We start from the raw sequence: 24,275 nt of genomic DNA, 5'->3' as shown, positions 1-24,275 counted from the left end.
GTGGTCAAGAGCACATGTTTTGAAGGCACAGTTAAAGGAGCCTTGATGAGTTCATCTTGTAGACAGTACATACTGCTGCAAGACTGACTTGGTGGTGGATGGAGTGACGTTTAAGAAGTTTGAAGTTTAATGTGTGCCAATCGAGTGGGATGCTTTGTTTCAAATGGTGTGTACTTTTTTTGAGCATTGCTGGAGCTTTACTCCTCAAGGCAGTTGAAGAGAATTCCATCACATTCACGACTTGTGCCTTGCAGATGGTGAATGGATTTTGGACAATCAGGGGTGACTGACTAACTTAAGGATTCCCTGACACTGATGTACTTTTGAAGCCACAGTATTTATATGATGGGTCCAGTAAAGTTTATGGTCAATGGCACTTGCGCGTGGGCAAAAGTTTAGATTTTCTTTCGTTGGAGATGGCCATTACCTGGTGCTTGTGTGGTACGAATGTTTCTAATCATTATCAGGTAATTACAGGCAATGACCATCTTCAACAAGAAGGAATTTAACCATTGTGTCACCACTTGTTGATTGTACAAAGAAGCGTAATTTGAAAGACAACACTAAAAAAATAAGAGTGGAAATAAGTCTCAACTTTGTTCTATCACTGAATCAGCTCTATCTGAACAGTATCTGAACTCTATTTATCAGGCTTCACTCCATATTCTTTAGCACCTTACAAATATATAGTAATCTGTTCCGAAATTTCCAATTGACCTAGCCTCAACTGCTTATTGACAGAAGACTGGCAGGTGGACATCCTGCCACCTTTCCACTTTCACCCTAATCAAGGCTGTGGTGATAAGGCCCATGGATAGCTTCTCTGCGCTGCTCCCTAAGGTCATTAAGATTTTTTAAATTTATTGATGGGATCTGGGCATCTTTAGCTCAGCCAGAATTTACTGCCCATCCCTAATTGCCCAGAGGGTACTTCAGAGTCAACCACATTGCTGTGGGTCTGGAGTCACATGTAGGCCAGACCATGTAAAAATGGCAGTACCAGCTGTATTCATTTTCTGCCTTGCATTACCATCTCCCCAGCAATACAAAGAATATTAGGATATGTTGGAATTCCATAAATCTGAACAGGCTTAATACACATTTCAAAGCAAGTACATTAAGTGGAGCTTCAAAAAGATAGAATGTTGCCCAGGAACATCTTATTAGGAAGTATAAAAGCAAGTAACATAGCATAGAGATTCTACTGCAAACTAACTCACCTTGGCAACAGAAATCAATTTTTCAATTTTTTCCTTCTGTTGTTCTTCCGACATTTCTAATATACATAAAAGAAGACATATTTTAGACAAAGAAGATGGCCGTATCAGAATCCAAAACTTAGGATAAAACAACCATGAAAGTTAACACCAATCACCCTGGAAAAACACATATTAAGTGAAAGTGTGACATATTAATGGGAAACTCCTTAACCAGGATTATTTTATCCAGATCCTTCAATCAGAACTTAAGACAGTGTTCAAAAGATAAAAATGGTATAGCCTCCAGACAGCAGCAGTATTCAATACCTGTCCCTTGAGCAATCTGTGGCCTGAATGTGGCTTTCCTGTAGCTCTTCACTGACCCACGGGCTTGCTACTTTTAATCTGCTCATCAATCCTCCTATTTTGTGCCCTTCCTATATTCTCCTTCCCTCCACATCTCCCTCACTCACCACTTCACTCAAATCTCCGTGCTGGCTGACTGTGCCACTTTCTGCCTCCCTCCCACTTGCTGAACCTTGCATTTCCTTGCTTTTGCCATCCATTTCTCAAGCCCTCGCAATGGGAGGATCAGCGAGGAGGAGGAAAGCAGTGAGCAGAAGAAGCAGCGAGTAGGAGGGTCAAGGGCAATGGTTATTAAATACAAATTATTAAAGTGCTAAAGCTTTTTCTAATGATGAACTTTTGTGTTATACGTAGCAAGACATTGCTTTGTTAAGAAATAAGTCACAGTTAATCCTCAAGTGCTTTTTAAACATTACTTTGGCGGCCTGTTTAAAATTTTCCAATACTTCTGTCTATTTTCCAAATCAATGCTACTACTACAAAATAACTTAAACGTGGGCACATGCAGGAAAGCACCTGAACTTTAGGAAGTTATCTGCATCATTTGTATTAAAATAAACAAACTTCTTCATTGATGCTGTAAACAAATAACACTACAAAAGAAATAAAACTGCTAAACAATTATTACCCCACTTTTTGAGAAACAGCTACTTTCAGTGGATGGCCTGGAATTTAGTACCAGGGTAATTTCTGAATTGTCAGAACACTCTTAACAATATTAATCCCAGCTTAGAATTAGTTTAAAGAAATTCTGGAGATTTTTGAGGAGTTCACAAAGACGGTAATGCTGTTGAAATCATGTACGTGGATTTTCAGAAGGTATTCAATACAGTGCTACACAGAGTTGTGAGAAAGGGTATAGCTTATGGAACAAAGGGACAGTAGCGACATGGACACAAAATTAGTTGAAGGAAAGGAAGAGAGAGTAATGGTTAGTGGATATTTTTCAGACTGGAGGAAGCTTTTTAGTGGTGTTCTAGGACCATTTTTTCCGTTTCATATCAATTAGCTCTTGATGTGTTGAAGTCAATTTCCAAGTTTGCAGATGATACAAAAGTTGGAAGCATTGTGAATTGTGAGGACACTGTAATGCTACAAAAGAACATTGACAAGTTGATGGACTGTATAGATAGGTGGGTAGCAAATAAAATTCAATGTGGAAAAGTGTGAAGCAATTCATCTTGGTAAAAAGGACATGAAGATACATTATAAAAGGGGCACTACCATAAAGAATGTGCAGGAGCAGAGAAAAATTGCAGAACCAGTACAGTGAGAGTCAATAAAACATACCTTTTCCTAGGCTTTATTTATTGGGGCAGAGAAGTGAAGAGTTAATGCTGGACTTGCACATGACCCTAGTTAGATCTTATCTGGAACACTGTGTACAGTCTTTAGATGCCATACTTTATTAAAGATGTAACTACACGACATTGGTAGCAAAAAAGGTCCTAGGAATGAGAAACAGTCATGAAGACAGATGAAGAAGTTGAGAATGTTTTCCTTGAAGAGAAGGCCAACAGGAGATTTTATAGAATCAAGAAGGTGCTTGTTAGAATAGACAGGAGTGGACTGTTCCCTCTTATAAAAGGGTAATGAACAAGAGGGCACAGATACAAAATAATTTATAAAAGAAACAAATGGGATGTGCAAAAGGAAACGATTTTCATACAGTAAGTAGTTAATTCCTGGAATCATTGCCTGGTAGTGTGGTGGAGCAGGTTCGATTGAGGTATTGAAGAGAGCATTAGATGATTATTTAAATAGAAAAATCATTCAAGGTTATATGCAAAAGGAAACAGAATGGCACTAAGGGCACTGATTTTCTTCCATTTTCACTGATTCCACCGGACTGAATACCTAGTTCATTCAAATGGAAATAACTGGCAGATTTAATTTGCTCATTTAACTGACCGAAATTTACTTGCTAATATATTCACCACACATGGTACATGAATCTAGCTCAGTGCTCAAAGGTTGGAAATCTTTACCATTCAGTATTGACATACTGCCCTTCATTGATAAAGAAAATCACTTTGTTTGGACACCCACAGCAATAAGATGAAGAACTAGTGGCTCACACTGAGGTAAATTATTTAGACCTGATTTGCACTGCGAAGACATCAATGCTCCAGGGTACACAACATTTCAACAAGGCAGAATTGAAAAAGAGGAAGGTTAGACTTGATCATGGAGGATAGCATAAGGATCTTAATGCAAAAGCATTTTGGTTCAGAAAAATCAGTATGGGTGGGCACAATTTATAGGCCATCTAATAGTGGTATTACCATTAAACAGGGGACTGAAGAAGAAATCATTGGAGACTGCCTTTGTTACAATGTAATAAGCAGTGCGGGGACTTTAATCTTCATAAAGACTGGACTAATCGATTTGACAAAACTGAATCGTACAAGTCTCTTGAAACTGTTTTCAGGGACAATACCTTCTGGAATTAAGTAAGGACAAAACAATTGGAAATAGAGTATTGCAGAGTGAGGCAGGATTAGTTAGTAATGTTTGGTAAAAAATTCAATAGGAAGTAATGAATATAATATCATTGAATTCTACATTAAGTTTGAAAATGAAATGCTCCAAACAGAAACAAGCACCTTAGACAAAGCCAGTTCCATATCCGCAAGGAGAAAGTTGGTAACTAAAAATGTATGGTGGTAAATAAACAGTAAGGAAGGCTTAAAAAAAATTCAAAATGTTCAACAAAAATATATTCCACTGAAAAACAAACACTTAGAGTATTATTAATGCTGATGAGTGAGATTAATGACAGCATTAGTTTAAAAGTAGTAAGAAACAACTTTGCAAGATTAGTCTCTAATCTATAGACTGGGAGTGCTTTAGAGATCAGTACAGGGCTACCAAAAAATTGATAAAAAGTGAAAGAATAGAATAACAGTAAACTAGCCAAGAATATAAAATAGAAGAAAAAGCGTTGCAAGTATACAAAAAAGAAGAGAGTGGCTAAAGTTAACACTAGTTCCATAAAAGCAGAGATAGAATAGATTATCATTAGAATAAGGAAATAGCAGACATTGAACAAATATTTTGAGTCTGTATTCACAAAAGGTACATGCAGGTATAGCAAGCAATTGTGAAGCTTAGAAACATAGAAGATAGGAACAGGATAAGGCCATTCGACCCTGCTCTGCTATTCAATACTATCATAGAATCCTTACAGTGTGGAAACAGGCCATTCGGCCCAACAAGTACACACCACCCCTGTGAAGGGCATCCAACCCAGACCCATTCTCCTACCCCTGTATTTTCCATGTGTAACCCACATAACCAAAACATCCCTGAGCACCAAGGGCAATTTAGTTTGGCCAATCCACCTACCCTGCACATCTTTGGACTGTGGGAGGAAACCGGAGCACCCGGAGGAAACCCGCACAGACACGGGGAGAATGTGTAAACTCCAAACAGACAGTCGCCCGAGGCTGAAATCGAACCCGGGTCCCTGGCGCTGTGAGGCAGCAGTGCTAACCACTGAGCCACAGTACCGCCCTATCATGGCTGATCATCAAGCTCAATACCCTAATCCCAGCAGTCCTCCCACCATAGGTAAAGAGACTATAGCTACCATCTTGAAAACACAAACGTACAAAAGTCTTACCACTTTCGGTGGTAGTGAATTGCAAAGGCTCATTATTCTCTAGGTGAAGAAATTTCTCCTCATCTCAGTTCTAAAAGGTTTACTCCTTATCCTTAAACTATGACGTCTAACTCTGAATTCCCCAATTATCAGGAACATACTTCCTGCACCTAAACTTGTAGAATTGTCTTGTTAGAATTTTATAAATTTCTATGAGATACTTCTCCCTCATTCTTCTGAGCTTCAGTGAATACAATCCTAACTATTTCAATCTCTCCCCATATGTCAGTGCTGCCACTCCCGAAATAAATCTGGTAAACCTTCATTGCACTCTCTCTATAGCAAGAGCATCCTTCCTCAGATAAGTTGACCAAAAATGCACACAATATTCCAGAATGCAAAAAGCATGATGGTTTATATTGCAAGGAAATTGTGTATAAGAGTAAATAACTTTTGTTAAAATTTTATGGGGCCTTGGTAAGACCCACCTAGAATTCTGTGTGCAATTTTAGTTTCCATATTTAGGAAAGAGTATACCTTTATACAGTCCAACAACGGTTCACTTGATTTGTTGCTGGATTGACACGGTTGCCCTGTGATGAGAGTTGAATAAACTGGATGTATATTCTCCAAAGTTTAGAATAAGGGGTGATGTCACTGAGGTATTCAAGATTCTGAAGGGGTTTAACAAGATAACTACTAGGATATTGTGCTAGATTTCCCCAGACAATGAAAACAATGGGGTCACTTTCAGAAGAAGAGGACCAACATTTCTACTGCGATGCGGAGACATTTTTTCCAAAGTTGCGAATCTTTGGAATGCTCTAACCTGAGGGTTACAGATGTATCATCATTGAAAATATTTAAACTGGAGATAGGCCGATTTATTTCTCAGGTAATCAAGGGATATGAGGAGCCAAGTGGAAGACAGAGTCAAAGTCTGAAATCTGAATGGTAGGTCAGGCTTGAATGGGCCACATGATTTTCTCCTGATCCTATTCATCATCTTTCTCCAGATGACTGTTGAAACCAGCAAATACACTAGCAACTAGATTTCGCTATTTTGATGCAATCTCTTCAATTCACTGATTCACGAATTGAGTGCACCCACTTCCAGTTTTAGATCAATTTTGCCCTAACTATTACCTTCGGCAGGCCTTTCCTCCTCCGCTACATTCCATAGTTTCATCTTTAGAAGGCAGCTTGTCAGAGTCTAAATAAAGAAAAATTAGAAATGAACATCTTTAAGAATTGCTTGCACTGTTACTTTATTTCACAGGGACAAAACCTTACCTTCACCTCATTCTCTTTACTTGCAACAACTCTCTGAATGTCCTTCTGTGACTTCTCACATAGTTTAATTTGTTCAGTAAGTTCACTGCACCGCTCCTCCCACCCTTCTGATTCTTGCAATAGCTATAGAACACAATCATGAGAAGGGCTTATAAGACACTCACTAAATACTTTGGTATAATCAATATATTCAGAACATCTTATCTCATCAAGAATCTGCATCCCAGTTATAACAAATATAGTGAACCACATAGTTATAAAATATAACACAAAAAAGCGAACATGCATCCTGATCCAAAAGTCCAGCACGTGTCTCAACAAACTGCACAAAGGCGTAAAAAAACTGACCTATGAAGAAAGAAATAAAATATACAGTGACATACTGTTATTAAAGAATCCTGGCAAAAAAAATTGGTGATTTTTAATATTCAAAGATACAACTGGTAGGCTACAAGTTTATAGTCATGATTACAAAAATCAAATTCCAAATCTCAATCAGGACACATCAAAACTGGAGATTGGAAGCTAGGCACTATCCTATAGAAACGGAGAAAGAAAACTGTTAGCAAAGGTGAACTTCAATATTTCTTAATTATTAGATGCTGCACAGGGCAGCTTGGAGAATCTTTCATTGGTTCTCATTTTGTACGAAACACAGTTTATGCTGCAAGATGGTCAAAACAATAGAAATATAACAACATAAAAAGCGTTTAAAAAATCAAATAAATCAAACTAAACTATATTTTAATTATTGTTAAACTCAACTCCAGTTGATTATCATTAGATTATCACTGCTATAGCTCTTCATTTTTCTATATACAATATCAGTAAGCATCCTTGAGAAAATGGAAGATCAAACAAATACATTTTATACTTTGCAGGAGGTAATATAAAATATTTGACAGAAATATGTCAGCTATACCTGTTCTTTGCTTTGTTTAAGATGATGATTTTCTTCTTGCGCAGTTTGGAAGGATTCCTGATGCTTTGAGTTGTTAATCTGAATTGCTTTTAATTCATTTGTTGTCTTAAAACACAGAGAGACATTGAGTTGGTTTCTGCCTCACTGTAAACAAATCAGCATTATGCAATCACATGTTGTACCTTACCTCTTCAATTTGGACTTGAAGATTCTGTGCTTCATTTTCTAGGGCAGTTAAATTCGCTTGGATTTCTGTAATCTTCAAGAAATAAACTTGCAATTAAAAATGCACAGGACCTGTACTTCTATCTTTCTTTACACATTTCACAACATATTTATACAGCTGTCAGTCAGTCAGTCAGTCATAACTATTAACAATGGATTAAAATAAAAGTGAAATTGCACTGTTTCTACATACCAGATTGCTGCATTGGGATCTCGTTTGCTTTTCTTCCTCTAGGTCCCATGTGAGCTGATCAATGGTTTGTCTAAGATTGCCATTTGATTTATCCAACTTGGCATACGTGTCCTAAAACAAAAGTTTTACAAATGAAGTTGATGCTAAGCACCATCTCACCTGTACAGAAAAGCTCTGCCGAAAAAAATATTGGGCCCTCAAAGCTAACTCAACATCCTTTTACCACCACCTGAAATCAAGAACAGGAACCTTAAAACTTGAGTCAAAGAACATTAAAAACCCTAATCAGAACAGGAGTGGCAAAATCACAATCTTCCCCTTCCCTTCACACAAACATCCCATACTCAAAGCTGAGCCTGTTCTGAGCCGTACCAACAGTTGTAAAATTAATTTTATAAAATGGCAATAGGGAAGAGCGATTACTTTAAAATCCCCATATTAAAAATCAGCACATGACATGAATTCCTAATCAAATATTTGAAGTTACAAACTAATCACTGCCAACTCACTTCACATCTTTCTCTTTGATAATTATTGGTGTGGACTGAAATACATGATTCTTGAAAAAGGAATTTTGTTGGCAATAAATAGTTAAATTGCTAAATTGTGAAAACAGAAACACAAAAGGAAAAAAATTAAGAAGTCAAAAAGGTGTGAAAATGTTAAATATGTAAAATAATCTAAGAGATATTCTTTAAATTATGATCAATTCAGAACATTTGGTTTAGAATACTGTAGTGGCAAGCATAACCAAACCTGTTTAATGCTTACACTACGCTGAAGGAAAAGAGCTGCATCAACGTTGAAAAAGTTGACATGGTCAACAGTTATTGACAGGCATCACTGGTAGGGTTCTAATAATGCAATAATAATGTTCCTACCTCTGGGCTAGAAGAATTGGGCACAAGTCCCACCTGCACCAGTGCTGTACCGTAACATGTCTGAACAGGTTTGTTTAAAAATAAGAGCTGGATTCATAAGGGGCCTTGTGGCACAGTGGTAGTATCCCTATCTTTGAATGAGGTAGTCTGAATTAAGTCCCAGCTACTCCAGAGCTGTATAATTACATCTTTGAGCAGGGTTATTTGTAAATATCTACATGAAATAAATCTTTGTAGAACAGAATAAGTCAACACTCACACAAATTAAGACAGCTCTTTTAAAAAAAACTTAGGGTTCTTGTGGTACTGTGGTATCTAAGGCTCAAGTCTCAACTGCTCCAGAAGTGTATCATTACATATCTACAGTATCATTACACATCTTCAGTAACAATATCTATAAATTGAGATGGGGTTTCTAAAGTTGGGCTATGTTTGGGGGAAAAAAACTGGATTATTAAGTGGGCATTGAGGGGGCTGGGCTCCAATACTATTATGCTTTAGCTCCCCTCTATTTTAATTTCAATTATTGTTACACTGTCCCTGGTGGGCAATGCTTGTAATTTGTTCACTGGTGATTGGCTAATTTGCGGATGGGCTTCTTTATTTCATAGAAAAAATAAAGAGTTGGTGCTCTTGTGATGCTGTGGTGACATTCCTACCTTTGGGCCAGAAGTCCTGAGTTCCCTCCTGCTCCACAGTTGTGTCATAACACATCTGAACAGGTGGATTATAAATATCTTCTGTGGGGGAGGACTTGTGGCAGAACAAGTTGGGACTGTTGCAACTTCTGAGCCAGAACACCCGATTCAAGTTCCACCAGCTTCAGAGGTATGTAATAACATGCCTGAATGGGCTTATTAGAAAATGCATTTAAAAACAGATGGGTTCCAAAGTGGCCACTGTGGGGTCTGGAATACATTATTTCCCACTCCATCACTATTTTGATTCAATTTCCCCACCCCCGCTCCCTCAGACATCCCCCTCTGTTTTGGTTTTTGATAAATGATACAATACTCTTGGTGGGCAATTTTTGTTTTGTTAATCTGGTTATTTTGTTTATTTATAAAAGGAGGAGCTGAGTTCTCTCATGGGGCTGGCTTCTGGATGAGAAAAAGAATAGAGAAGGTAAAAATTAAACTGGTATTTGAGTTAAACTATAAATTTACAACAAAATCTCTGAAAAGTCTTCTGCCGCTTAATTCGACACATAGATGTTGATCTGTTAACTACACACTGCCACTTTTGGAAAAAAAAACCACTGCAGGGGCAAAAATACAACCATTCCTCCCCTACCTCCAAAGTTACCAGCCAGTTAGAGTTATGCAGCTGTCAGCAATGCACACAGGAAGACTGCGAGCATTACTGAACGGTCCAGGCCACTCAAGAGTGATGGTGGGATGAGGCCACATAGTGGGGATACAAGAGGCGGGTAGCTCTGTGGAACATTTTTTCCTGATATTGGGCACTTTGATCAGGTTGTGCATTTTCTTTCACTGACAATGCCATTATTATACCCTAAATGTTCACAGAAACAGAATCAAGTCTGCAACTCTCAGTTATAGTGACTATAAGGAGGACTTGGATGCTAAACTGATCTTCCCATAAGACAATCATAATGGGTGCTCCTTAGAGCACTCCTCAGTATTAACTCTTTTGAATCCATATGCAGTAGAACATTGAACATGCTTCCACTTGACAATATATTTTTGGCTTACAGCTCTAACGACAATTGTAAATTTTACTCAACCTCACTTGCCTGGCCATCTTATTCAAATATTCTTCCTGAAACTCTAACTCATAGTATTCTTACCTGAAGCTGTAAAGTTTTTGTTTCTGTCGATTCTTTTAAGTCAGCAGCATTCTTTACGGATGATTCAAATTCTTTGTACTGAAAATGAGAAAACATGTTTTAAATTATAGGCAAATAAATAATATAGATGAATCTTATTTTTGTTCAAACATAAAAACTATGTTACTTCAATAAATTCTGGATAATAAACAGTAATAAGTGGAGTTTAAAATGCCTTTTAAATAGATTTTACATTAAAATCAGCAGATATCCATAGCGGAGATCTTCAATTGACTGGCAATTTATTAGTCACAGTAAAAGTGATAATTCAGCAGCTGCTAACAAACAATAGGACAATTGAAGCAGTAGAAATTACTGCTCATACCTTTTGTGTGCAATCACTTAGTCTTTCGAGAAATTTACATTTTTCATCAACTAGCTGAGAAACTGTTCCTGCAAGTTGTTTTTCTCTCCCTAAAAGAAATTTAAAATATATGAAACTTCAAGGTAAACTGATTAGATTACAAATGTAACTTCACTGCATCAGGGCATTATACATAAAACTTAAGCGACTTACCCAAGTACCTTCTGCTTTTGATCTAAAAAGAAAGCAATATACTATCATTTAACATGTAGTCCAAATGCAAGCATTACATGAACATCATCATCTCCAGATGCATTTATTTCTATCTTTTAAGAACTAAATTTTATAAAATAAGTAACTACAATTTGCAACAAGCGCACTTACTGCTCGGCAGATCCTTTGTATAAACAGAAATGTGGTAACAAACCCCACCAAAGCTGGTATCAGGAACAATTTGGCGTAAGTACCATGAAGGTTCAAAGTAACTTCAGGATCTTCAGACAATACATCCATCATCTTCAGATAGAACTGAAGAAAAAAAGAATCACTCAGAGCAGGGGCAGGATTTTAGGAAGCATCAGTAACAGTAATATCCAGAGTGTGGTAATATTATCAATAATAATGCAGAAGATAGTACAACCAATACTGACAGCAACTTTAACAATCAAATCAAATCAAATGTATTTACAAAAGTCGCAGCAACAATGCGATCCACAGTAACAGTAACATTACTCCAAGATGCAAATGGATAATACCCAAATCAAAACAAACACATTTTCACAGTAGAGAGATTATCACCAAAAGTATTCGTCACCTTAATAGTTGAGAACATCAACGATATGAACAAAACTACGGGCATGCTGTTACATGCACCAGCAGAAATAACGATTTAATCAAAAGTGCAAGATACATCTGTCAGGGTAACATTATCAAAAATACTAAAGGGTCACATTCTGTTGGTAATAGACTTATTTGCCTTTAAGGTAAAGGTGACATGTTCATTCAGTAGTGCTCCAACAGGTAACAGGTATGTGACTGATGCCCAAGGCTGATCAGGGCCCAGAAGGTTCTGATGCAAATAATACAAGACAATGCAGATAATTGCAGTTTGGCAAGTTGCTGGGTTCAGATTCCTTTTGTTGTGCTTTCTCACCGTTTCTTTAAGTTTGCCTACTTTGAAAGGAGGTTGCATTAATCTTTTGATAAAATGTGGAGCTGGAGGAGCACAGCAGTCAGGCAGCATCCAAGAAACAGGCAAGTTGCTGTTTCGATTCAGGACCCTTCATCGTTACACCAACTTTCCTGCTCCTCGCACGCTGTCTGACCTGCTGTGCTCCTCCAGCTCAACATTTTATCAACACTGATTCCAGTATCTGCAATCCTTGCTATCTCCTAGTTGCATTAATTTTTCGTTTGGTTGTGCCAGATTAGTAATTGGTTCTCCAAGGCCTCTTAAAAGAGTGATCTTTAGTGATCTTCTCATGCTTCTTTTGAACACGATGAAAATGCAATCCAGAGTTAAACCAGTACAATCAAATCCTAAACAGTTAGGATTAGGAAACCTGGGCTCCCTCCAGGTCATGGCTTGCCAAAGTTCACTGGGATGTTGCTGCTGTCACATGCTAACAAAGGTTTGATATCCACAGTCGAGAACTTGGTAAAACAAAGACCAATACAGGATAAACCATGTCAGACGGCAGCAAGCCCGACTGTGAGCTCCATAACACACTCATGCTAATACAACAAATGGATGTGAGTTTGCTCGCTGAGCTGGAAGGTTAGTTTTCAGACGTTTTGTCACCATTCTAGGTAACATCATCAGTGAGCCTCCAATGAAGCGCTGGTGTTATGTCCCGCTTTCTATTTATCTGGTTAGGTTTCCAGCGCTTCGTCGGAGGCTCACTGATGATGTTACCTAGAATGGTGACGAAACGTCTGAAAACTAACCTTCCAGCTCAGCGAGCAAACTCACATACAGAACCTCAACCTGAGCTACAAATCTTCTCAAAACTCGCTAACAACAAATGGATTATACAGTCAAGCAAAAGGCAAGAAGTAACAACCATAAGGTTTAGTTCTGGGACCACCATAGATTCCCACTTACATAAAAGAACTGGGCTTGAGAATTAGAATTGCATTTTAAAATTTTGTAGACTGACACCAAATTGAGCTGTGTGATTAATACAGAAGATCTGAAACATAAACTTCAACATGGATTAGTGTATGATGACACACGTTTGTATGAAGAGCAGGAGGGTCCTACACTATTTAGAAATAAGTATCTAAATATATTAGAGGGAGTTGGATCTGGGGATACACAGATCACTAAAATCAGGAACACATTTTAATCAGGTCATTGAAGAACCTAATAAAACACGGAAGCAATTATATTAAGAAGAATATAATTGAAAAACAGAATAATTGTTTGAAACATGGGGATAAGTAACTGGTCAGATGATACTTTGGGCAATGTGAATAGTTCTGCTTTCTGCATGATTAAATGGATATGCAGAAATTGGGAAAGGTGCAAATAAACAGCTACTTGGATGAAATGGAAATTCAATATTATATTTATCAGGAAAGATGGAACAGATCAAGGCACTTTTTAAGAGACAAACAAAGATTGAGCAATAACCTCTTGGGACGATACTGAGTGCAACAGCAGGTATAACTGCATTCCTGGGTTATCCTGACTCCAAGAACAGCGAGTACTGCAATTTCTGAGGTTACACTGACTGCACTAGTATAGACATTACTGCAATTCCTAGAAGAACACTAACCAATACTTGGGGAATTATTGTAACTCCAAGGGCAACGCTGGCTGTACTGCTGAGATATTACTGCAGTTGTTGATGGCGCACTGAGAATGCCAGCAGAGATGCTACTGTAATCTCTGGGGTAACACTGACTGAACTGGGGGTATATTTCTGTCATTCCCAAGGTGAGGCTGACGGTATCGAGGGGACAATACGATTGTACTTCCCGAACAAACACGAGATGAAATGACATGAAAGTGACTCGCGTGATAAATACCGGAGTCGGTTTCCCGCCCGCCTGCTTTAACCCCAGCTCTTACTGATCTCTATCTCTCTCGGTCAGGCCGGTCCCTCTGGGCCGAACGCCATCTTTAAAAGACAGGGGGTGTGTTTCTTCTCACTTTACATAGCCGGGTCAGAGGGCATCCCCGGGAATCAACTTCCGCTCTGGCGTGGAGCGGCTGAATGGAGACGGGGAGGAATTGGAATGACTAGGGATACAGAGGGGATGGGAGCAGAAATTAATGTTCTGGTAGGTGGGTTTGAATCCCACCATGTCAGGTAATGAAATGTGAATTCAATAAGAAAATCATCAGAAGCTAGTGTGTGAGTGATAATGGGAACTGCAGATGCTGGAGAATTCCAAGATAATAAAATGTGAGGCTGGATGAACACAGCAGGCCAAGCAGCATCTCAGGAGCACAAAAGCTGACGTTTCGGGCCTAGACCCTTTATCAGAGAGGGGGATGGGGTGAGGGTTCTGGAATAAATAGGGAGAGAGGGGGAGGCGGACCGAAGATGGAGAGCAAAGAAGATAGGTGGAGAGAGTATAGGTGGGGAGGTAGGGAGGGGATAGGTCAGTCCAGGGAAGACAGACAGGTCAAGGAGGTGGGATGAGGTTAGTAGGTAGATGGGGGTGCGGCTTGGGGTGGGAGGAAGCGATGGGTGAGAAGAAGAACAGGTTAGGGAGGCAGAGACAGGTTGGACTGGTTTTGGGAGGCAGTGGGTGGGGGGGGAAGAGCTGGGCTGGTTGCGTGGTGCAGTGGGGGGAGGGGACAAACTGGGCTGGTTTAGGGATGCAGTTGGGGAAGGGGAGATTTTGAAGCTGGTGAAGTCCACATTGATACCATTGGGCTGCAGGGTTCCCAAGCGGAATATGAGTTGCTGTTCCTGCAACCTTCGGGTGGCATCATTGTGGCACTGCAGGAGGCCCATGATGGACATGTCATCTAAAGAATGGGAGGTGCAGTTGTTTATTGCGAACCGAGCGGAGGTGTTCTGCAAAGCGGTCCCCAAGCCTCCGCTTGGTTTCCCCAATGTAGAGGAAGCCACACCGGGTACAGTGGATGCAGTATACCACATTGGCTGATGTGCAGGTGAACCTCTGCTTAATGTGGAATGTCATCTTGGGGCCTGGGATAGGGGTGAGGGAGGAGGTGTGGGGGCAAGTGTAGCATTTCCTGCGGTTGCAGGGGAAGGTGCCAGGTGTGGTGGGGTTGGAGGGCAGTGTGGAGCAAACAAGGGAGTCACGGAGAGAGTGGTCTCTCCGGAATGCAGACAGGGGTGAGGATGAAAAAATCACCACACCACACCTTCCCCTGCAACCGCAGGAAATGCTACACTTGCCCCCACACCTCCTCCCTCACCCCTATCCCAGGCCCCAAGATGACATTCCACATTAAGCAGAGGTTCACCTGCACATCAGCCAATGTGGTATACTGCATCCACTGTACCCGGTGTGGCTTCCTCTACATTGGGGAAACCAAGCGGAGGCTTGGGGACCGCTTTGCAGAACACCTCCGCTCGGTTCGCAATAAACAACTGCACCTCCCAGTCGCAAACCATTTCCACTCCCCCTCCTATTCTTTAGATGACATGTCCATCATGGGCCTCCTGCAGTGCCACAATGATGCCACCTGAAGGTTGCAGGAACAGCAACTCATATTCCGCTTGGGAACCCTGCAGCCCAATGGTATCAATGTGGACTTCACCAGCTTCAAAATCTCCCCTTCCCCCACCGCATCCCAAAACCAGCCCAGTTCATCCCCTCCCCCCACTGCACCACACAACCAGCCCAGCTCTTCCCCTCCACCCACTGCATCCCAAAACCAGTCCAACCTGTCTCTGCCTCCCTAACCTGTTCTTACTCTCACCCATCCCTTCCTCCCACCCCAAGCCACACCTACTAACCTCATCCCACCTCCTTGACCTGTCCGTCTTCCCTGGACTGGCCTATCCCCTCCCTACCTCCCCACCTATACTCTCTCCACCTATCTTCTTTTCTCTCCATCTTCAGTCCGCCTCCCCCTCTCTCCCTATTTATTCCAGAACCCTCACCCCATCCCCCTCTCTGATGAAGGGTCTAGGCCCGAAACGTCAGCTTTTGTGCTCCTGAGAAGCTAGTGTGTAACTGCTGTCAATGGTTCTAAAACGCCATCTGATTCAAGGACTGTTGATTTCCTTCCCTGGTCTGGCCTAGATGTGAGTAAATCCACAGTAATATGGTTGATTCTTAACTGCTCAGTAGGGAATTGGGAATGGACAATAAACGCTGGCCTAGACAGCGATGGCCATATCCCTTGAATGAATTTAAAAATGATAACTGACATACATGTCAGTCATGTAGAAGTGAGGGCCCGCCTGTGCCATTGGTGGCAATGTTCCTATCGCTGGACCAAGCGGCCGGGTTTCAAATCCCACCTGCTCCGAAAGTGTATAACAACATCTCTGAACTGGTCTTTTAGAAAAATAGGTCAAGTAATAATTAAAAACAGATTTCTCTATGGTGATTAGTTTTTGGAATAAGAACACTTTGGCCTGTGGGTTAATTTTGAAAAGGATAAAGGGTGGAATTTTCTAGTCTGCATCTCTAATGTTTCAGCCGATGTGGCCAGCGTGTGTTGCATAGAAATAGGTACATTGTATATTTTTGCCTGCTTATTTCTTCAATTACCCTGGAAGGGTAAAGTATTTAAAACATTTCAGCAAGAAAATATTACAGTGGAATTGACTGGTAGGTAAGAGTCCAAGACAGAGGGCATAATTTCAGAATAAGAGGTCACATATTTAAGACCGAGATGAGGAAAAATTTCTTCTTTCAGAGGGTAATGTATCTATGGGATTATCTAACACAGAACACCATCAAGGCTCAGACATTAAGTACATTCAAGGCTGTCACAGATTTTTAATCAGTGAAGGAATCAAAGGTTACAAGGAATGTGCAGTTAAGAATTATCAGATCAGACATGATCTCAATCTATTCCTATGTCTTATGGTCATAACAGGTAAAGCTAACTATTAACACACTGCTACTATGTAGTAGCAATGTGAGTGATGTTCACCATTAACTGGATGTTGCTGTCAAGCCAAAGAAATGTTCTGCCCATCACACAAGTAAGTAATTTGTGAATTTCAGTGCTGGTGAGATGCCAAGTCATGTGTCCCAGATACTGACAAATTGTATCAGGCAACATATCCCTTCAGCTGTTTGCAACCAACAGGGTTATACCATAGTCAACCAGCCCACACTTGGCAAAATATTAGATTTTCTTCTGCAATTGGGCAGCATTTGCTACATAATACTGAATGTGTGACAACCAATATATCAAGGGTTATCATTTGACCTCCCAATACAGTGTACTTGGGTGCACTAGAAGCTATATACATTAATTCATAGGGTTCTTTATAGCTGGAAAGATACTCACTGCCTGTTTCAATAGAATGGATGACAGTAGTTCTCCAGCTCATTTCTCAAAGACAATGTATTCACCAATCAATTCTCAAAAAAACGTCCAAAATAAAGGTAAAAATAAGTTATGCTTTGTAAGCACTGGTAAGTGGCCTGTGATTGGTAGAGGTGTTGTCATAGAGAATTCACCAGTCAGTGCCTTGTTTACAAATTAGACAGAACAGTTATCAATCATTCATCAAATCAAAGCCCACAGGTCAACCCACCAGCCCTCACACTGTATAACTAATTTTTCCCTTTGAACAATTCTTGAGAAAATGTCTTAATGAGTGCAAGACAAAAACTTTGACAAAAAAGTGTCTTTTTTTCATCAATACTCAGTTTTAAGATGTTTTTTCAATCACTCTTTCAAAAGACCAAGTATAAGTATTACCCTTAACTAAAAAATATTTTCTTTTCAGAAATGGGAGAGATCAGCTGAGTCACTGCTCCTTAGTAGGCTTTCTTCCAACTGAACCAGATAAAACAAGAACCTTGCCAAGCCAGTAATTTTTCAGAACAGCCTCAGCAGGAATTTATTGCAAAGCCAGCGGTTATTACCAGTCATGTGACTTAGAGGGAAGCCTTGCTGAAAACAAATTTCAAAGTCCACAGTGAACTAACTTTCAATGACCCTATTCTCTAGGTGTTTCCACAATACTTGAGAAATAAATCAGTTTTCCATAATCCATCATTAACAGCCAAGTTCTCCAGGCAAGATTAAATAGAAAATATCTTTGAAACAATTGAATAAGTTGGAAAAATATTGTTTTTCCGAATTTTGTATCAATTCAAAGGGCACGCTTCCTTAGCCTCTTTCCATTTTGAGCTAATCAAATTGAAACAAAAGATCTTGATCTCGAGCTACTGCTACTAATGCAGCAATTTTGATTTCACCAAAAGCCTAAAATACAGACTATGGATATAAAAACTAACAAATGTCTCTCATGTGTGGTAATGGTTTAGGAAATTAAAATCTACATATCATGAGTTCAAGTGTGTAAATTTAAAATTCAATTTAGCAGATTTGATAGTTTTTGGCATAACATTATTGTGTTGTTGGGTTACTGGGGTGAAATTTTTCTGTATCTGTGCAAACTTCTTCAAAGTATATAGATGTTACATAAATTGTTTTTGTAATACAACTAGCAGCTCAAGTCCACAGATATCTTGGATACTAATTTGCATAACCAAATTTGTTTGCACGTGATATAGAGAGAACATCGGTTAGAACTTCAGAATGATGTTAAGACCATAAGAAATAGGAATGGAAGTAAGGCCATTCGGCCCATCAAGTCCACTCCGCCATTTAAATCATGGCTGATGGGCATTTCAACTCCACTTCCCTGCACTCTCCCCGTAGCCCTTGATTCCTTCCGAGATCAAGAATTTCTCGATCTCTGCCTTGAAGGCATCCAACGTCCCGGCCTGCACTGCACTCCGTGGCAATGAATTCCACAAGCCCACCACTCTCTGGCTGAAGAAATGTCGTCTCATTTCAGTTTTAAATTTACCCCCTCTAATTCTAAGGCTGTGCCCACGGGTCCTAGTCTCCCCGCCTAATGGAAACAACTTCCTAGCGTCCACCCCTTCTAAACCATACATTATCTTGTAAGTTTCTATTAGATCTCCCCTCAACCTTCTAAACTCTAATGAGTACAATCCTAGGATCCTTAGCCGTTCATCATATGCTGGACAGGTTCTGGTAAAAACTACAGTTCTGTGTAGAGCTTGCATCTGTGGTATATCTTGCATACCCTGTGGTATGAAGTTTTCAATCATGTTACAAAATTAAAGGAGTTTTTTTTCTGTAGTTAGAGACTTATTTGTCACCTAAGTATTGATTTTAATTTGTTTGTTACAGTAAAATACTCTAAACCTGAAATCTTGTAGGATTCCTTTCAGTTGGACTACACATTACCCGTTAAAATTATTGGTCTTTACGAGGATTGTAAGATGAAGCATGAGAGGTGCCAGAAAAAAAAGGAAGGATATACAGAGATGTGATTTGATCATTGGGGCTACACTATTACCATAACAATTTAGGTGAGCTAAGTGGTGGAAAGTTTTAATCTGATAAGGATGCTTTGATAAGGAACAAAGTATTGTTTTGGGGTCAGCTAAATTTCAAGACCAGAATGTCAATTCAGTCATCAACAATAAAGTTGACAATGGCAAGAGCTGAATTGATAATCTGGAGGAAATGCAGATAGGAGCTGTAACTGTTGATCTGCAGAATCCAAGGTAACAGCTGTGTGGAGCCAGCAGAACAGGAAAATTGTCAGCATCCGTGAGGCGCAGAGTAAAAGAACATGAGATAACGGGAAATGCAGTTGCTGGAGAATCCAAGATAACGAAGTGTGGAGCTGGATGAACACAGCAGGCCAAGCAGCATCTTAGGAGCACAAAAGCTGACGTTTTGGGCCTGGACCCTTCATCAGAAAAGGGGGATGGGGAGAGGGTTCTGAAATAAATAGGGAGAGAGGGGGAGATAGGTGGACACAGACAAGTTAAAGGGGCGGGGATGGAACCTGTAGAGGTGAGTATATGTGGAGAGGTAGTGAGGGGATAGGTCAGTCTGGGGAGGACGGACAGGTCAAGGGGGCGGGATGAGGTTAGGAGGTAGGAAGTGGAGGTGCGGCTTGAGGTGGGAGGAGGGGATAGGTGAGAGGAAGAACAGGTTAGGGAGACGGGGACGAGCTGGGCTGGTTTTGGGATGCAGTGGGGAGAGGGGATATTTTGAAGCTTGTGAAATCCACATTGCTACCATTGGGCTGTAGGGTTCCTAAGCGTTGTCAGTGTGAGTTGCTGTTCCTGCAAACTTCAGGTAGCATCATTGAGGCGCTACAGGAGGCCCAGGATGGACATGTCGTCTAAGGAATGGGAGGGGGAGTTGAAATGGTTCACGACTGGGAGGTGCAGTTGCTTGTTGTGAACCGAGCGTAGGTGTTCTGCAAAGCGGTCCCCAAGCCTCCGCTTGGTTTCCCCAATGTAGAGGAAGCCACAACAGGTGCAGCGGATGCAGTATACCTGTGGCAGATGTGCAGGTGAACATCTGCTTGATGTGAAAGTCTTCTTGGGGCCTGGGATGTCGGTGAGGGAGGAGGTGTGGGGGAAAGTGTAGCACTTCCTGCAGTTTCAGGGGAAAGTGCTGGGTGTGGTGGGGTTGGAGGGGAGTGTGGAGCGGACAAGGGAGTCCCGGAGAGAGTGGTCTCTCCAGAAGGCAGACAAGGGTGGGGATGGAAAAATGTCTTTGGTGGTTGGGTCGGATTGTAGATGGCAGAAGTTTTGGGAGGATAAATAGGAATGGAAGTAAGGCCATTCGGCCCATCAAGTCCACTCCGCCATTTAAATCATGGCTGATGGGCATTTCAACTCCACTTCCCTGCACTCTCCCCGTAGCCCTTGATTCCTTCCGGAGGTTGGTGGGGTGGCATGTGAGGACTGAGGGGATTCTCTTTTCGCGGTTATTTGGGGGACGGGGTGTGAGGGATGAGTTACGGGAAATGCAGGAGACACGGTCGAGGATGTTCTCGACCAGTGCAGGGGGGATTCTGCAGTCCTTGGAAGAATGGGGACATCTGGGACATACAGGAGTGGAATGCCTCATCCTAGGAGCAGATGCGGCGGAGGCGAAGGAATTGGGAATAGGCGATGGAATTTTTGCAGGAAGGTGGGTGGGAGGAGGTGTATTCCAGGTAGCTGTAGGAGTCGGTGGGTTTGAAATGGATACCGGTTGCTAAGTGGTTGCCTGAGATGGAGACAGAAAGGTCCAGGAAGGGGAAGGATATGTTGGAGATGGTCTAGGTGAACTTGAAGTTGGGGTGGAAGCTGTTGGTGAAGTGGATGAACTGTTTGAGCTCCTCTTGGGACCATGAGGCGGCGCTGATACAGTCATCAATGCAATGGAGGAAGAGGTGGGGTTTAGGGCCAGTGTAGGTACAGAAGAGGGACTGTTCCAAGTAATCTACAAAGAGGCAGGCATAGCTTGGGCCCATGGGGGTGACTATGGCCACCCCGTTTGTCTGTAGGAAGTGGAACGAATCGAAAGCTGTTGAGAGTGAGGACGAGTTCGGCTAGGCAGATGAGCTTCAAAATCTGCCCCTCCCCCAATGCATCCCAAAACCAGCCCAGCTCGTCCCCGCCTCCCTAATCTGTTCTTCCTCTCACCTATCCCCTCCTCCCACCTCAAGCCGCACCTCTATTCCCTACCTCCTAACCTCATCCCACCCCCTTGACCTGTCTGTCCTCCCCAGACTGACCTATCCTCTCTCTACCTCCCCACCTATACTCACCTCTACAGGTTCCATCCCCAACCCTTTAACTTGTCTGTCTCCTCTCCACCTATCTTCTCCTCTATCCACCTTCGATGCACCTCACCCTCCCTATTTAATTCAGAATCGTCTCCCCATCCTTTTCTGATGAAGGGTCTAGGCCCGAAACGTCAGCTTTTCTGCTCCTAACATGCTGCTTGGCCTGCTGTGTTCATCCAGCTCCACACTTTGTTATCTTGGGTCAACATTCTTACTTTCACATTTATCCATGCCCTCGGCCTTCCCCGCTCAAACCTCTCCCTTTCTCTGCTTTCCTCCTTTAAGAAGATTACGATTATTTGGTCTAATTTTGTGTGGCTTGATATCATACTTTATTTCATGGTGTTCCTCTGAAATGTCTTGTGCGATTTATCATGTTAAAGGGAGATGTTAGAAGTGTGGGCTTATCATTGTCAGAAACTCTGTGTCTTTCACCCCCCTTTTAATCTTTGTCATAAGACATTCAAAGCACTTCACATGAGTGCTATCAATCAAGTCACATAAGGTAATATTAGGACTGGTTTCAGAAAACTTGGCCAAAGTAAAAAGTTTTGAGCAGCACCTGAAAGCAGGGATTCCAGACAGGCAGTGATTTAGGGAGAAAATTCCAGTGATATTGACCAAAGCATTTGAAAACATGGCCACTGAGAGTGGAACAATTAATATTAAGTTGTGCGAGAGACTGGAATTGAAGACATTTCCACATATTTTTAGGGCTGAAGAAGTTTAAAATCAAAGTGTTATGGATTGAAAAACAATAATTGATAGGGGTCCAATCAAGAGAACATTGAAGTAGTCAAATTTCAAGTAAGATAGGCACAAATAAGTATTTCAAGAGTAGATAGGCTGATGAAGGGGCAGGGAAATGCAATATTTTGGAGCTGCAAGTAGCAGCCTGGGTGAGGAATGGATATGGGATTGAACAAGTGCTCAGGGTTGAATAGGTTGAATATCAGGTTGATACTCCATTGCAAGGGCATTTTTGGATGTCATACAGACAGATTAGATTTGAATTATTCTGTTGGGAAGTGCTAAGGGTCAGATATGATAAGTGAGCACTTGAATAAGTTACTGAGTCAGGAGCAGCTTAATCAAGTATAAGGCAAAATAAGGAAGAAAGTGAAGAGAAAGAAAGAGAAAAGGAAACCTTGAAGTTATAAAATTAAAAGGAAATTAAATATATATCTATTTGAATGAAACAATATGCAGTAGAAGCACTAAAGTTGTTGCCCCAACTCTTTGTACTTCACAAATGAAGTGTTACTTACATTTTTGATGAACTGGTCAGTTAATGTCTGGATAGCCTGGAAATCAAGGTAAAATCTACTGGCTACTTTGTAGACATCTATTTTCTGGACACTCGGCTGATATTCTGTTAAGAACAAAATTAAATAATAAAGCAAAATAATTCAGACTTTATGTAAAATCATGCACACTAACAAGTTTCATCCTTCATGCTTACCATTATTATCTTCAGTTGCAACTTTGACTTTTGAATTGATGATTAATGATGATTTTTTAACCTCAAAATCTTTATTCAAAGATGAAGATGATATTTTGTCTTCTGTCTTGTCATAAGCTCTTTCATCAGTCTTAATATCATGTGACTTTTTCTGTAAATGATTTCCTAATTTCGTTTTCACAGTTTTGACAGCTGCTTTCTCCAAATCTGGTAGTTTCTCTGTAAGGTTTGACAGCGGCATTTCCAATATTGGTGTCTCCATGACTTCTGAAGTAATATCTTTGGTCCTCATCTGTTCCTGGATATCTTTGTTTGTTTGACCATTCTCACCAAAAATATCTGAAATTTGCTTGTTATTTGTAACACCAGCTTCCAAAGCATCTCCTGAACTGAAAGCATCTGTAAAATAAAGAATTAAAGTGCTTGTTGTCTCTAGTTATCTATAGTGGTATGAAGAAATGGCTCTTGGATGCTCAACATAATTTTGATGGCCTGAAAATTGACATCAAAGCACTAGCACAGATTGTGATGCACGTAATGAATTAGGGATAAGTATTATTTTTGGATTAGAAATTTGATATTGAGATAAACAAGAAAGAAAAATCAGTTGTAACAGATGCATTGTTTCACAAACAATGGAAAAATTGGAAGGCATCAATTATTGTAGTAAGCGTGAAAATATAAAATCAATCTCAAAAACCTTGGACGTTAATTTGTGAAAATTTAATACTTATGCTAATACAACATTTCTATTTTCTTCCAATGATTGGCTATTCTTTATAATTTGAGTTTTCTGTTAATTTGTCTCTAAATTGATGCATCACCTTTGGGTTGAGACATCAAGCAGGGCACTTTGGATATCTACCAGTGCATCAGCAAAATCAACATCAATTTATATAATGCTTTTCGCACAATGAACCATCTCAATGCATATCAAATGCATTCCAACAAAGTATGACACTGACCCACACCAAACCAGGGTTTAGAATAACTTGGGCAGTGCCATTTCTGATTTGCTCCCTATCCAACAAGGAAACAATTGTTTACTTGGCAATATTTATATTCATGTAGTTTAGAATTAGATCTGTGTGACACCACCACGCATCACTGCTCCATTGTATTTTATTACACGAAAGACCCATACATTCTACTGAATATAGTGTTATTTAAATGTGTGTGGT

At 40.5% G+C, this 24,275-nt stretch overlaps 1 protein-coding gene and 1 long non-coding RNA gene across 3 annotated transcripts in view; one reads left to right on the top strand and one right to left on the bottom strand.

The window, feature by feature from the left end:
- mia2 (MIA SH3 domain ER export factor 2) overlaps positions 1 to 24,275 on the bottom strand; it is a 71,535-nt gene that overhangs the window by 24,778 nt on the left and 22,482 nt on the right. For both annotated transcript variants that reach the window (XM_048538365.2, XM_059649184.1), the window contains exons 5-16: positions 23,095 to 23,493; positions 22,901 to 23,004; positions 11,221 to 11,364; positions 11,050 to 11,071; positions 10,858 to 10,946; positions 10,494 to 10,571; positions 7,803 to 7,913; positions 7,572 to 7,643; positions 7,385 to 7,489; positions 6,463 to 6,585; positions 6,316 to 6,382; positions 1,221 to 1,276 (exon numbers count right to left, since the gene is read on the bottom strand). In XM_048538365.2, coding sequence (XP_048394322.1) covers positions 1,221 to 1,276; positions 6,316 to 6,382; positions 6,463 to 6,585; positions 7,385 to 7,489; positions 7,572 to 7,643; positions 7,803 to 7,913; positions 10,494 to 10,571; positions 10,858 to 10,946; positions 11,050 to 11,071; positions 11,221 to 11,364; positions 22,901 to 23,004; positions 23,095 to 23,493 — 1,370 coding nt within the window. The remainder of the gene's footprint in view (positions 1 to 1,220; positions 1,277 to 6,315; positions 6,383 to 6,462; positions 6,586 to 7,384; positions 7,490 to 7,571; positions 7,644 to 7,802; positions 7,914 to 10,493; positions 10,572 to 10,857; positions 10,947 to 11,049; positions 11,072 to 11,220; positions 11,365 to 22,900; positions 23,005 to 23,094; positions 23,494 to 24,275) is intronic.
- LOC125455851 (uncharacterized) lies at positions 14,044 to 23,452 on the top strand. The gene is made up of 3 exons (XR_007248327.2): positions 14,044 to 14,153; positions 16,877 to 16,985; positions 23,278 to 23,452. It is a non-coding gene; the product is annotated as an uncharacterized LOC125455851 (long non-coding RNA).

This window comes from Stegostoma tigrinum, chromosome 10 (assembly GCF_030684315.1).
Source record: "Stegostoma tigrinum isolate sSteTig4 chromosome 10, sSteTig4.hap1, whole genome shotgun sequence".
Classification (NCBI taxonomy): Eukaryota; Metazoa; Chordata; class Chondrichthyes; order Orectolobiformes; family Stegostomatidae; genus Stegostoma; species Stegostoma tigrinum.
This window is presented reverse-complemented; position numbering and strand designations above follow the sequence as displayed.